Source organism: Odocoileus virginianus, chromosome 18 (assembly GCF_023699985.2).
Source record: "Odocoileus virginianus isolate 20LAN1187 ecotype Illinois chromosome 18, Ovbor_1.2, whole genome shotgun sequence".
Classification (NCBI taxonomy): Eukaryota; Metazoa; Chordata; class Mammalia; order Artiodactyla; family Cervidae; genus Odocoileus; species Odocoileus virginianus.
In genome coordinates this window covers 44,610,595-44,624,087 of record NC_069691.1, presented here as the reverse complement: position 1 = coordinate 44,624,087, position 13,493 = coordinate 44,610,595, and the positions used below count along the sequence as shown (strand labels likewise).

The 13,493-nt window shown below is 44.9% G+C and overlaps 1 protein-coding gene across 2 annotated transcripts in view; it reads right to left on the bottom strand.

The window, feature by feature from the left end:
- Nucleotides 1-13,493, bottom strand: part of ELP3 (elongator acetyltransferase complex subunit 3) — a 120,610-nt gene that overhangs the window by 97,862 nt on the left and 9,255 nt on the right. For both annotated transcript variants that reach the window (XM_020877898.2, XM_070480625.1), the window contains 2 exons: nt 10,525-10,663; nt 506-576 (listed from right to left, as the gene is read on the bottom strand). In XM_020877898.2, the coding sequence (XP_020733557.1) occupies nt 506-576; nt 10,525-10,663 (210 nt within the window). The remainder of the gene's footprint in view (nt 1-505; nt 577-10,524; nt 10,664-13,493) is intronic.

Below are 13,493 nucleotides of genomic sequence, written 5' to 3'. Positions count from 1 at the left end.
AAATTTTCCTAGTTTGGATTGACACTCACAATGCTCTCTTGGTAACTACACTTAAGAAAATTTTTCTCCTGATTAATCTTACTATCTAGAATAATGCATATTCTACTAATTTTTCTAATTATTTAAACTTAAGAAGTTTATAGATTATTTTTAAGGGTAACAGTTTTGGGATACTTTGCTGATCCAAATTCATTTTAAATTTCTGACATTTGGAATTCAGGCTTCTCATACTTCCATGTTTCATTTATCAAGTTAACAGACTATCTACTATTTTGAGTTCTGCAACCTATGTATTATATATTGAAACAATTAAAATTTTTATATGTTTCATTTTTAAAGCATTGAAATATTGTATCAATGGCTGCTTATTTCAAAGAACTAACTTATGAATCTTTAATAGTTAAAGTTTTAAATATTACCAGCATGCACTGATCAAGTCTCTAGCGCTTGCTGTATCAATTAAAATGCAAACATATACACGACTTATTAAAATCATCATACTCACACACATATATTTCCTGTAAAACTGATGTGTGGACATCTGTGGGGTTTGCACATGACAGCCACAACAGCAATCTAAAATAGAAAGATTAATAAAAAAGCAATTGTGAAATAATTCATAGGAAATTCTGGAGAGTGGTTATCTCAGAAAACAGGAGAGGACCACAACAGGCTTCAAAAGCGCTTGTGATGTTGTGTTTCTTAAATAAAGCTGTGGGTACAAGGGTGATCTCTTTTCAATGTTATTAATCTTCAGATCAGACGGTACAGAATGAATCTTGGAGGAGGGGTCCCTGCTGGAGCTCCAAGGGAACCACGTGTAGACATGCACAACCTCCAGTTTCCTGACCTCTGGAGCTCACCGTTGGCAGCAGACAGACACTGAATGGACCACGATGGATCCAGGGTTGGGAGAGAACTGGACCAGAGCCCTGGGTACATCAGGGCCTACGAAGGTTGACTGTGGCCTGATTTCAGTTTGGTTCAGTCCTGTAACAGGAATTTCAGCTGTGGAGTTGGCATGCAAGTCCTCTTAGGAAAGATGTACATTTACTGAGAAAGCATGAAGGTTTGGGCTTTTGTGTAACCTGGGTGTCCAGTGCTCAAAAGTCTGTGGTTGTTTTGAAGAATGAAGTATTATATTAAATTTTGGTTATTAAGGATTTAACTTTATAGCCTTCCTATCTGGAGAAATAAAAATCCTTTAAATGAAAAAAAAAAAAGTGCTACACTCAATATGTCAGCAAATTTGAAAAACTGAGCAGTGGCCACAGGACTGGAAGAGGTCAGTTTTCATGCCAATCCCAAAGCAGGGCAATGCCAAAGACTGCTCAGACTACTGCACTGCTGTACTCATTTCACATGCTAGCAAGGTTATGATCAAAATCCTTCAAGTTAGGCTTCAACTCTACATGAACCAAGAACTTCCAGACGCACAAGCAGGATTTAGAAAAGGCAGAGGAACCAGAGATCAAATTGCCAACATCCATCAGATCATAGAAAAAGCAAAGGAATTCCAGAAAAACTTCTGCTTTATTGACTACGCCAAAGTCTTTGACTGTGTAGATCACAACAAACTGGAAAATTCTTCAAGAGATGGGAATACCAGACCACCTTACCTGCCTCCTGAGAAATCTGTATGCAGGTCAAGAAGCTACAGTTAGAACTGGACATGGAACAACAGACTGATTCAAAACTGGAAAAGGAGTATGTCAAGGGTGTATACTGTCACCCTGCTTTTTTAACTTATATGCAGAGTACATCATGAGAAATGCTGGACTGGATGAAGCACAAGCTGGAATCAAGATTGCTGGGAGAAATATCAATAACCTCAGATATGCAGCTGACACCATCCTAATGGCAGAAGGCGAAGAGGAACTAGAGAGCCTCTTGACGAGGGTGAAAGAGGACAGTGAAAAAGTTGGCTTAAAGCTCAACCTTCAAAAAACTAAGATCATGGAATCTGGTCCCATCACTTCATGGCAAATAGATGGGGAAACAATGGAAAGTGACAGACTTTATTTTCTTGGGCTCCAAAATCACTGCAAACAGTGACTGTAACCATGAAACTAAAAGAGGCTTGCTCTTGGAAAAAAAGTTATGAGAAATCTAGATAGCATATTAAAAAGAAGAGATATCTTTTTGCCAATAAAGGTCCATATGGTCGAGGCTATGGTTTTTCCAATAGCTGTGTATGGATGTGAGAGCTGGACCATAAGGAAGGCTGAGCGCTGAAGAACAGATGCTTTCAAACTGTGGGGCTGGAGAAGACTCTTGAGGGTCCCTTGGACAGCAAGGAGATCAAACCAGTCAATCCTTAAGCAAATCAACCCTGAATGTTCAGTGGAAGGACTGATGCTGAAGCTGAAGCTCCAATACTTTGGGCCACTTGATACAAACAGCTGATTACTGGAAAAGACTCTGATGCTGGGAAAGATCAAAAGCAGGAGGAGAAGGGGTCGACTGAGGATGAGATGGTTGGACAGCATCATTGACTCAATGGACATGAGTTTGAGCAAACTCCAGGAGATGGTGAAGGACAGGGAAGACTGGTGTCCTGCAGTCCATGGAGTTGCAAAGAGTTGGACACAACTGAATGACTGAACAACAGATATGCACACACAATAAATATAGACACAAATGTGTTATGTACATGTATGTGCGTGTACATACAGACATCTACATGTTTATTTCCTCTGTTCACTGAGAGCATCTGGTAGCGGCAACGCCCTAACAGCATTGAGCACATCTGGGATTCAGACCTTTGTTTCTAAATGCCCTTCTCTGTAGCCAACAAAGACCTACTGCACAGACAGGGAGCTCCGCTCAGTGTCACGTGGCAGTCTGGATGGGAGCGGAGTATATGGATGCTGGGTCACTTTGCTGTCCATCTGAAACTATCACAATATTGCTAATCGGTTTACTCCAGTATTAAATTTAAAAGTTTAAAAAATAATAAGAAACGAAACTCTTCTCTAGTCAAAGAAACAGGGCTCCCTGGAGACAAGGCTGATTCCATGGCTGGGGTAAACAAAATACAAGATGAGCCTGGAACATTTTATTATGACAGAAAGCGAGAAACGGCTCAAAGAATGATGAGGACATTGGAAAAGGAAACAGAAACCATCTTGAAAGGGCCCCTACTGGACAAAATTGGGAAAATTTGTACACCAAAATAATGAATGAGGAATCTGGAAGCCTGATGAGGAACAAGACATTTACATAGTTTCCAAGTACTTCACCACACAAGACTTGCTCATTCCAAAGTGGAAAAGAGTAGCTTCACAAAGGGGATGCCTGCAGACACCCGCTCCGTGGACAACGTGAGTGACAGGACAATAAACCACGCACCGCCCGAGAGGCTGTAAGAGGAACAGACTGTCCCTTCTGTCACGTTCCTGCCAGAGATGCCAACCCGAGTCTAATCATGAGGACACATCTGATTAAACCACACTGGGGGAGATGCGACGAAACAACTTGCCTGATACCTTCAAAAGTGTTAAGGTAAAGAGGTCCAGGAAAGACGGGGGAAGAATCTAGACTGAAAGCCACGACAACGGAACACAGCACGTGATTCTGAACTGGGTCCTGCAGCTTACTCTTGAGACAGCTGTTGAAACTTGAATGAGATGTGAGGACTAGAGACTGATAACGTATCCATGTTAAATTCCTGATTTTGATGCCTTTATTGTGGTGATGTAAGAAAGTGTCCTTGTCTGCAGGAAGCACATGAATGTTGAAACATCCAAAGGCATCGGTTTTGCAGCTTACTCTCAAATGGCTCAGGGAGAAAGTGGTCTTGCCAGTGGATTTTCAACTTTTCTGTCAGCCTGTGATTATTTTTTAATAGTAAAAGTGATTAAAATTTAACTTCGATCATTAAACAGTAAACGAGAGAAACTCCAAAAAAAAAAATTTTTTTTTTGCAAATCTGAATTAAAAACTTAGATTTTCACACAAATGTTTTTATTTAAAAGGAGATATCAGTGCTATATGTATACCACTGATGAAGACAATCTAATTTCTCAATCTTTTATTGAGGACCTACGATACAGGCCAGGTTCTGAGCCGCACAGAGCAGGTGGGCCCTGAGACTACAGAAATACTAATGCACTGCCTCTGTCCTCTGAAATCATACCCGAAAGCAAGGGGAGGAGGATTTAGAGAAGTAAGCTATTTCCAAAAAATACGGTAAAGAGCACATAGAAAAGACCAGTGATGCTCAAAGGAGGGCATTAGTGAGTCCCGACCAGGGGAGTCAGAGAAGCTGACTTGCTGAGGGGCTGATAGCTATGCTGGCAAGCAAGTGGAGCAAGAGGAACGAGCATTCCCTGTTGGTGGGAATGCACACTGGTACAGCCACTTTGGAAGACAGTCTGGCAGTTTCTCACAGAGCTGAACAGTCTTACCATATAATCCAGCCATCATGCTCTAGGTCTTTAGGTACTCAAATGAGTTGAAAACTTTTGCATACACAAAAAACCTTCAGGCAAATGTTCATCACAACTGCCAATAATTGGAAACAGCTGGGGTGGCCTTCAATAGGTGCAGGGACAGACAAACTGCAGTACACTCCGACAATGGAGTATTAGTCAGGGCTAAAAAGAATGAGCCAGCAAGCCACTAAAAAGACACAGCATAAAACCTTAAATGCACACTGCTAAGTAACAGAAGCCAGTATGGAACAACTACAAAACACACTGATCCCCTCCATGTGGCACTCTGGGAAGGCAAAACGAGAGAGACAGTAAGCAGACCTGTGGTGGCCAGGGGTATGAGGCAGAGGAGAGCATGATTAGGGGAGTTTAGGGCAGTGAAACGATTCCATATGATACTATATGGTGGATATATGACATTGTGCATTTGGTAAAACCCATAGAATATACAACTGTGAGAGACCCTAATGTGAACTACAGGCTTCAGTTAATAATAATGTAGCAAGACTGGTACAGTACTTGGGTGCAATCACAAAAACGACAGGATGATTTCTGTTCATTTCCAAACCATTCAATATAACAGTAACTGAAGTCTATGCCCCAACCACTAACACCGAAGAAGCTGAACAGTTCTATGAAGATGTACAAGACCTTCCAGAAGGAACACACCCAAAAAAGATGTCTTTTTCATCATAGGGGACTGGAATGCAAAAGTAGGAAGTAGTAACCTGGAGTAACAGGCAAGATTGGTCTTGGAGTGAAAAATGAAGCAGGGCAAAGGCTAACAGAGTTTAGCCAAGAAAACACACTGGTCATAGCAAATGCCCTCTTCCAACAACACAAGAGATGACCCTACACAAGGACATCACCAGATGGTCAATGCTGAAATCAGACTGATTATATTCTTTGCAGCTCAAGATGGAGAAGCTCAACAGTCAGTAAAAGGAAGACCAGGAGCTGACTGTGGCTCAGATCATGAACTCCTTAGTGCAAAATTCAGACTTAAATTGAAGAAAGTAGGGAAAACCACTAGGCCATTCAGGTATGACTTAAATCAAATCCCTTATGATTATACAGTGGAAGTGACAAATAGATTCAAGAGGTTAGAGGTGATAGACAGAGTGCCTGAAGAACTATAGACAGAGGTTCATAAAACTGTACAGGAGGCAGGGATCAAAACCATCCTCAAGAAAAAGAAATGAAAAAAGGCAAAACAGTTGTTGGAGGAGGCCTTACAAATAGCTGAGAAAAGAGAAGCAAAAGGCAAAGGAGAAAAGCAAAGATATACACATCTGAAGGCAGAGTTCCAAAGAATAGCAAGTAGAGATTAGAAAGCCTTCTTAAGTAAACAGTGCAAAGAAATAGAGGAAAACAATAGAATAGGAAAGACTAGATATCTCCTCAAGAAAATCAGAGATACCAAGGGAACATTTCATTTAAAGATGGGCACAATAAAGGACAGAAGTTGTATGGACCTAACAGAAGCAGAAGATATTAAGAGGAGGTGGAAACAATACACAGGAGAACTATACAAAGTCTTAATGACCCAGATAACCACGGTGGGATCACTCACCTAGAGCCAGACATCCTGGAGTGTGAAGTCAAGTCGGCCTTAGGAAGCTCTACAAAGCTAGTACAGCTGATGGAATTCCAGCTGAGCTATTCCAAATCCTAAAAGATGATGCTGTGAAAGTGCTGCTAAATATGCCAGCAAATTTGGAAAACTCAGCAGTGGCCACAGGACTAGAAAAGGTCAGTTTTCATTCCAATCCCAAAAAATGTCCAAACTACTGCACAATTGCTCTTATTTCACAGGCTAGCAAGGTAATGCTCAAAATCCTTCAAGCTAGGCTTTAACAGTACATGACCGAGACTTTCCAGATGTAGAAAAGGCTGGATTTAGAAAAGGCAGAAGAACCAGAGATCAAATTGTCAACATCCATTGGATCACAGAAAGAGCAAAGGAATTCCAGAAAATCACCTACTTCTGCTTCATTGACTACGCTAAAGCCTTTGACTGTGTGGATCACAACAAACTTGGAAAATTTTAAGAATTTAAGAGCGATAGGAGTACCAGACCACCTTACTTGCCTCCTGAGAAACCTGTGTGCAGGTCAAGAAGTGACAAGTTAGAACCAGACACAGAACAACAGACTGGCTCCAAATTGGGAAAGCAAAACATGAAGGCTGTATATTATCACCCTGCTTATTTAACTTCTACCCAGAGTACATCGTGCGAAATGCCAGGTTGGATGAAGCTCACAAGCTAGAATCAAGATTGCTGGGAGAAATATCAATAACCTCAGATATGCAGATGACACCACCCTAATGGCAGAAGGCAAAGAAGGAACTAAAGAGCCTCTTGATGAGGGTGAAAAAGGAGAGTGAAAAAACTATCTTAAAACTCAACCTTCAAAAAACAAAGATCATAGCATCTGGTCCCATCACTTCATGGCAAATAGATGGGAAACAATGGAACAGTGACAGACTTTATTTTCTTGGGCTCCATAATCACCACGAATGGTGACTGCAGCCCTAAAATTAAAAGATGCTTGCTTCTTGGAAGAAAGCTATGACAAACGTAGATAGAATATTGAAAAAAAAAGACAGCATTATAGTCAAAGCTACAGTTTTTCCAGTAGTCATGTATAGATGTGAGAGATGGACCATAAAGAAGGCTGAGCACTTAAGAATTGATGCTTCTGAACTGTGGTGTTGGAGAAGACTCTTGAGAGTCCCTTGGACAGCAAGGAGATCAAACCAATCAGTCCTAAAGGAAATAAGTCCTGAATATTCATTGGAAGGACTGATTCTGAAGCTGAAGCTCTAAAACTTTGGCCACCTGATGCAAAGTGCTGACTCACTTGAAAAGACAGTGATGCTGGGAAAGATTGAGGGCAGGAGAAGGGGGCGACAGAGGATGAGATGGTTGGATGGCATCACCGACTCCACAGACATGAGCGTGAGTAAACTCCAAGAGATAGTGAAGAACAGTGATGCCTGGCGTGCTGCAGTTCATGAGGTCACAAAGAGTTGGATACAACTGAGCGACTGAACAACAACAATTGATGCATCAATTATAGGGCAACCTGGGGGACGGGGAGAGGAAGTACAAGGGACTCTACTTTCTGCTCAACTGTTCTGTCAGCCTAAAGCTCTATAAAAAAATAAAAGCAAAGCACAACAGTAACAGCAGGGATAAAAGCATGGAGTTTAGGATGCACAACAGATAAGAGATGACAATTAGCTATGTGCTCCCGACATTTTTAGTAGGTGACTCTGGTGACACTGCAGGAGGTGGATTTGCTGCAGGTAAGACAAAGCAGGCCTGTTATGAAATGACTCCAATACCCTCCAAAACAAGAAACAATAAAGGTCAGAACATTCCTACCTGTGGTGGACGGAATGGACAACGCATTTCATCTATTCAGTGTGGAAACTGAATAGACAGGGGCACCATGAACTAAGGTGGTCGAGAAGGATGAAAGAGCAAGTCTGAGCAAGCAAGCAAGCCTGGTTTTGCTCTACTGGAGGGTCTACAGGCAGTCAAAGGAGAGACGTCTAACAGGCAATTTGACGTGGACATGGAGTTTGGGGGAAGGCTGGAGCTGGGAATCAGCGTACGGCAGTATTAAAAACATCAGTGGGGACCTCCCTGGCGATCCAGTGGCTAAGGCTCCGCCTGCCAGTGCAGGGGGTGCGGGTTCAATCCCTGGTGGGGCAGCTAAGATCCCACATGCCTCGTGGCCAAAAAAACAGAACATAAAACAGAAGCCATGTTATAACAAATTCAATAAAGACCTTAAAATGATCCACATTAAAAAAAAACAAAAGACATCAACGGATGACATCACCAAAGAAAGTGTGTACGACACTAAAAACAGTGGGCCTGGGACCGCAGAAAATATCCATTTTTAAAGGCAAGCAGAACAAGGGTAGCTCTCAGAGAAAGAAGAGAAATGATTCGAGCTAGGAGGAGAACGGAATCGTGGAAACCAGGTGCAGTTGTCAGGTCCAGAGGTTGACAAACCTTTGCTTGCACAATGGCAAGCCCATACAAAATGCCGAAGACTGACAATTCAAGCTTTATCCTGAAAGCACATTATTTAGGGATATGGAAGTAAACGCCAAGAAATCAGCTAAGACTTAAAAGCTGTTTGTTTGGAACTTTTAGTTTTTCTGAAAGCCTTTTACACTTTGGTACAAACCAACCAACGAATCCCAAACACTTTAAGTGTAGAGAAGAGACTAGGATTGATGGTACACTCTGCAAAATTCCAGGGGTTTAATTGGTCGCAAGTGTGATGTGGTCCAGGAGAGATGGCTATCTGGCAGGTCACTGTGAGCTTCAAGAAGTACAATAGCCCCGCCCAAGTAACAGACTGAACTTAGTTCACACTGGGAATAAAGGATTCAACTCTGGGCCCCAAGTTTTAGGAGGGTCCAAATCCTACCCTGTGTCTTTCACACGCATCCTTTTTATCCTGGAGGCCTGGCCTCAATTGAGGCTCTTCATGCCTAGCTCAAACTGAGAGCATTCCAACTGGTCTTTTTGTCTCCCAGCGAGTGACCCTCCGTCTTTATAAAGCGTTTTGTTTGTTTCTGATTTGGGCTGCACTGGGTCTTCGCTGCCGCACGCAGGCCTTCTCTAGCCGCGGTGAGTGTGGGCCTCTCTTAGCGGCAGCTCCGCTCTGGATCACAGGCTCCAGGCACACGGCGTCGCGGCTCCAAGGCTCTGCAGCTGCGCCCGGGGCTGGTGCCCTGTGGTCAGGGGGATCTCCCCGGACCAGGGACTGAAGTCTGTCCCCTGTACCGGCGGCGGATTCCTAACCACTGGGCTGCCAGGGAAGACCTCCCCTACGTTTGTATCCAAATTAATTTTCTGAAAATCTCTCTGGTTCCCATCACTCCCCTTCTCAAAAATCTTTTACAGTTTCCTCGTATCTGGCTTCTTTGTGGGACACCTGGCCTTCCCTGAGGGCTTAGCGGGTAAAGAATCCGCCTGCAATGCAGGAGACCTGGGTTCAATCCCTGGGTCGGGGAGATCCCCTGGAGAAGGGAACGGCTACCCACTCCAGTATTCTGACCTGGAGAATTTCACGGACTGTATAGCCCACGGGGTCACAAAGAGTCGGACACGACTGAGCGACTTTCACTTCACTTGCAGGACATTTCAGATCTTTGACAAGCAGATGCCACACTAACACTTCACCCCTAAGTCCTGCTGCTTTGCAAAGTGAAGCCCAGCCCTGGTGAGCCTGGTAGACTTGTGGTTTCCCCACACACACCTCTCACATCATCTGTGCCTTAATTCCTGTCCCTGGCTCCCACGACTCTCTGCACTTGCTCTTCTCCGCTGACACGGGCACCACTTCTGCGCCAGCCAGGCGCCACACCTCCTCCTCCTGGGTCCTTCCTAGATCCCTGTACTGCAGGGACATCTGTCTTCTGGACACCCTCCTGAATGGTGTCAACTGGTTCACAGTTACCCTTTGTATTAATTTAGTGACTTTGTACTATCAGTTAACTTTTCAAAATACCCTTTCTAAGTGTGTTATAAGCCACGAGCTTAAGATGGCCAACAATAATTATCATCTTTTGGTGTCACCAAGTTTCAGTCTATACTTTTAAAGACCCCCTCCCCCTCACCACCCTATTCCCCATGAGTGCGTGCTCCGTCGCATCCGACTCTTTTGTGACCCCATGGACTGCAGCCTGCCAGGCTCCTCTGTCCATGGGATTCTCCAGGCAGGAATACTGGAGTGGGTTGCCATTTCCTCCTCCAGGGGATCTTCCCAACCCAGGGATTGAACCCGTGTCTCCTGCGTTGGCAGGCGGATTCTTTACCACAGAGCCACCTGGGAAGCCCCATTTTTAAAGACACTAAAAATCAAAACACCACCTTTTCCTCTAAGTGAGTCTCTTCCTCTGGTGCTCTCCGAGCATCCTGCACGCGTCTCCACTCCAGCACATACCACTACAGGTGGATTTTATGAATTCAAATCGCCCACCTCCACCTCACTACGTGGAGAAAGGGATCTGTGGCCCAACAGATACACAGTCAATACGTGATGATTCGATCACTCACCCCACTGGCAGTCCTGATGGGTTTCGCCTTGAGCTTGGGGACCAAGACCTTCCGATACTGAGGCGGGACTGCGGCGATGATGTCCACCAGGCGGGGCTGCGCCGACAGCCCGTATTTGGCGGCTGTCCTGGTCTTCACCCTGAAAGGAAAGCACCCAGTATGATCGAGGTCACAATGTTCCAAGGACAAGCTGCCAGAAGAATAACCTATAAACCATGTCACCAATTCTCGTGACTCCCGCATCCCCTCACCAGAGACAACAGGGGCTCTAACGCTCGCGACTGTCAGGGAAATGGGAGAAAATTCATGACTTCTTGCTCTCTGGAGTACCAGGGAGAAAGCCAGATGACCAGGGGACGGGGCCCAGGACAGTGACACAGCTGAGGTCTCGCGCATGGTGGTGCTCCAGCGTCAGACGCGACCCCCGCTCAGCTTCCGCCCCACTCACTGCATCTGGACAAGGCCAGCCCTCTCGCGGGGCCGGCTCAGCTCACTGCATCTGGGACGGGGCCAGCCCTCTCGCGGGGCCGGCTCAGCTCACTGCACCTGGGACAAGGCCAGCCCTCTCGCGGGGCCAGCTCAGCTCACTGCACCTGGGACGAGGCCAGCCCTCTCGCGGGGTCGGCTCAGCTCACTGCATCTGGACGAGGCCAGCCCTCTCGCGGGGCCGGCTCAGCTCACTGCACCTGGGACGGGGCCAGCCCTCTCGCGGGGCCGGCTCAGCTCACTGCACCTGGGACGGGGCCAGCCCTCTCGCGGGGCCGGCTCAGCTCACTGCATCTGGGACGGGGCCAGCCCTCTCGCGGGGCCGGTTCAGATCACTGCATCTGGGACGGGGCCAGCCCAGCTCACTGCATCTGGGACAAGGCCAGCCCTCTCGCGGGGCCAGCTCAGCTCACTGCATCTGGGACGAGGCCAGCCCTCTCGCGGGGCCGGCTCAGCTCACTGCACCTGGGACGGGGCCAGCCCTCTCGCGGGGCCGGCTCAGCTCACTGCATCTGGGACGGGGCCAGCCCTCTCGCGGGGCCGGCTCAGCTCGCTGTGGGAGGGTCAGACATGCACGTGGCCTCTCCGGGCACCTCTCTCAGTGTTGTAACAGCCAAAACTGTCTCCAGATGTTGCAAATGTCTTAGGGGTGGGTGGAGGTGTGGGAGTTGTCATGACTGGTGGCAAACCATGGTCTCAGGCCAAAAAGCAAAACAACCGAAAGCAAAGCTATGTAGAACCAAACAGGAAATAAAGTATTGGGTTGGCCAAAAAATTCATTTGGGTTTTTCTGTAAGATGTTAGGGAAAAACCCAAATGAACTTAATGGCCACTCCAACATATATTTTACAAAGCATTTAAAATATTTTTCTAATACTAAGTATTACGTAAAGAACAGAATACTTTAACAATTATAAAACAATCACTCTTGTAACCACATTCCAAGAAAAAGAACATGATCACCATTTCAGAAGACACCTATGTGCCTTCCTGACTGTAACCCTATCCGCACCCCCCAAAATAACCTTTATCTGAACTAGTTTTCTTCTATAATTGTAGAAGAAAAACTGTTCCTCGTTTTCTTCTATAATTGTACCAACTTTTCTTTTCTTTGTGGCTGCTGGCCAAATCCCATAGTCACTTTAATCCATCGAGAAATACTATGAGGTGTTCAAATCATTTAAACAAATGTTTACTGAGTTCCTAAAAGGTAAGAGAGACTACCTAAGTACCTGGGACATCAGGAAGTTTAAGGCAGAGCTGTTTCGTGCTCTATGTTTGCAAACAGGCATGCACAAAAATAAGTCTGTGAATAAAAAAACATACGTAACAGAACACACACCCAACCATGAATGCTTACAGTGCTCAAGCGATGAACTCAGTGTGTGCTGGGGAGATATTCATGGAAAGTGGGTACAGAAAGGCATAGGCTTCACAGATGGGAGGGGAGTCTGGGGGAGAATGGATACTGTACATGTATGGCTGAGTACCTTTGCTATCCACCTGAAACTACTGCAACACTGTTAACTGGCTATACTCCATTGCAAAATAATAACTTTAAAGGTGTATACATTACAACAAAAAAGAAAGTTGTTAAGAGAGTAAATCCTGGAAGTTCTCATCACAAGGGAAGAAGAATTTTTTTTTCTATTTCTTTAATTTTATATCAATATGTGAGGGTGGATGATCACTAAGCTTACTGTAATCATCTAATAATGTGTAGATTGAATCACCATACTGTGTATCTTCAACTTAAAACAGTGCTACATGTCAACTGTATCAATAAAACTGGAAGAAGAAAGAAAAAAAAAAAAAAGGAATGGAAGAGGAACTTGGTAGTGAACATGGAAGAGGGTTATAATGAAGACAGAGTAGGCAAAATTTTGACCCAAATTGGACTCAAGGAAAAAGATTCAAAGGTGACACTAGAGTCTGAAGCCTGGGTGAGGGTTAAAACAATTTGGCAAAGAGGCCATCTGAGTACCGGCTGTTTTTAAGGAAGATCCTAACTTGAGCTTTCAGTTCAGTTCAGTTCAGTCACTCAGTCGTGTCCAACTCTTTGCGACTCCATGGACTGCAGCACGCCAGGCCTCCCTGTCCATCACCAACTCCCAGAGTTTACCCAAACTCACATCCATTGAGCCAGTGATGCCATCTAACCGTCTCATCATCTGTCATCCCCTTCTCCTCCTGCCTTCAATCTTTCCCAACATCAGGGTCTTTTCAAATAAGTCAGCTCTTCGCATCAGGTGGCCAAAATATTGGAGTTTCAGCTTCAGCATCAGTCCTTCCAATGAACACCCAGGACTGATCTCCTTCAGGATGGACTGGTTGGATCTCTTTGCAGTCCAAGGGACTCTCAAGTGTCTTCTCCAACACCACAGTTTTTTATAGTCCAACTCTCACATCCATACTTGACTACTGGAAAAACCATAGCCTTGACTAGATGGACCTTTGTTGACAAAGTAATATCTCTGCTTTTT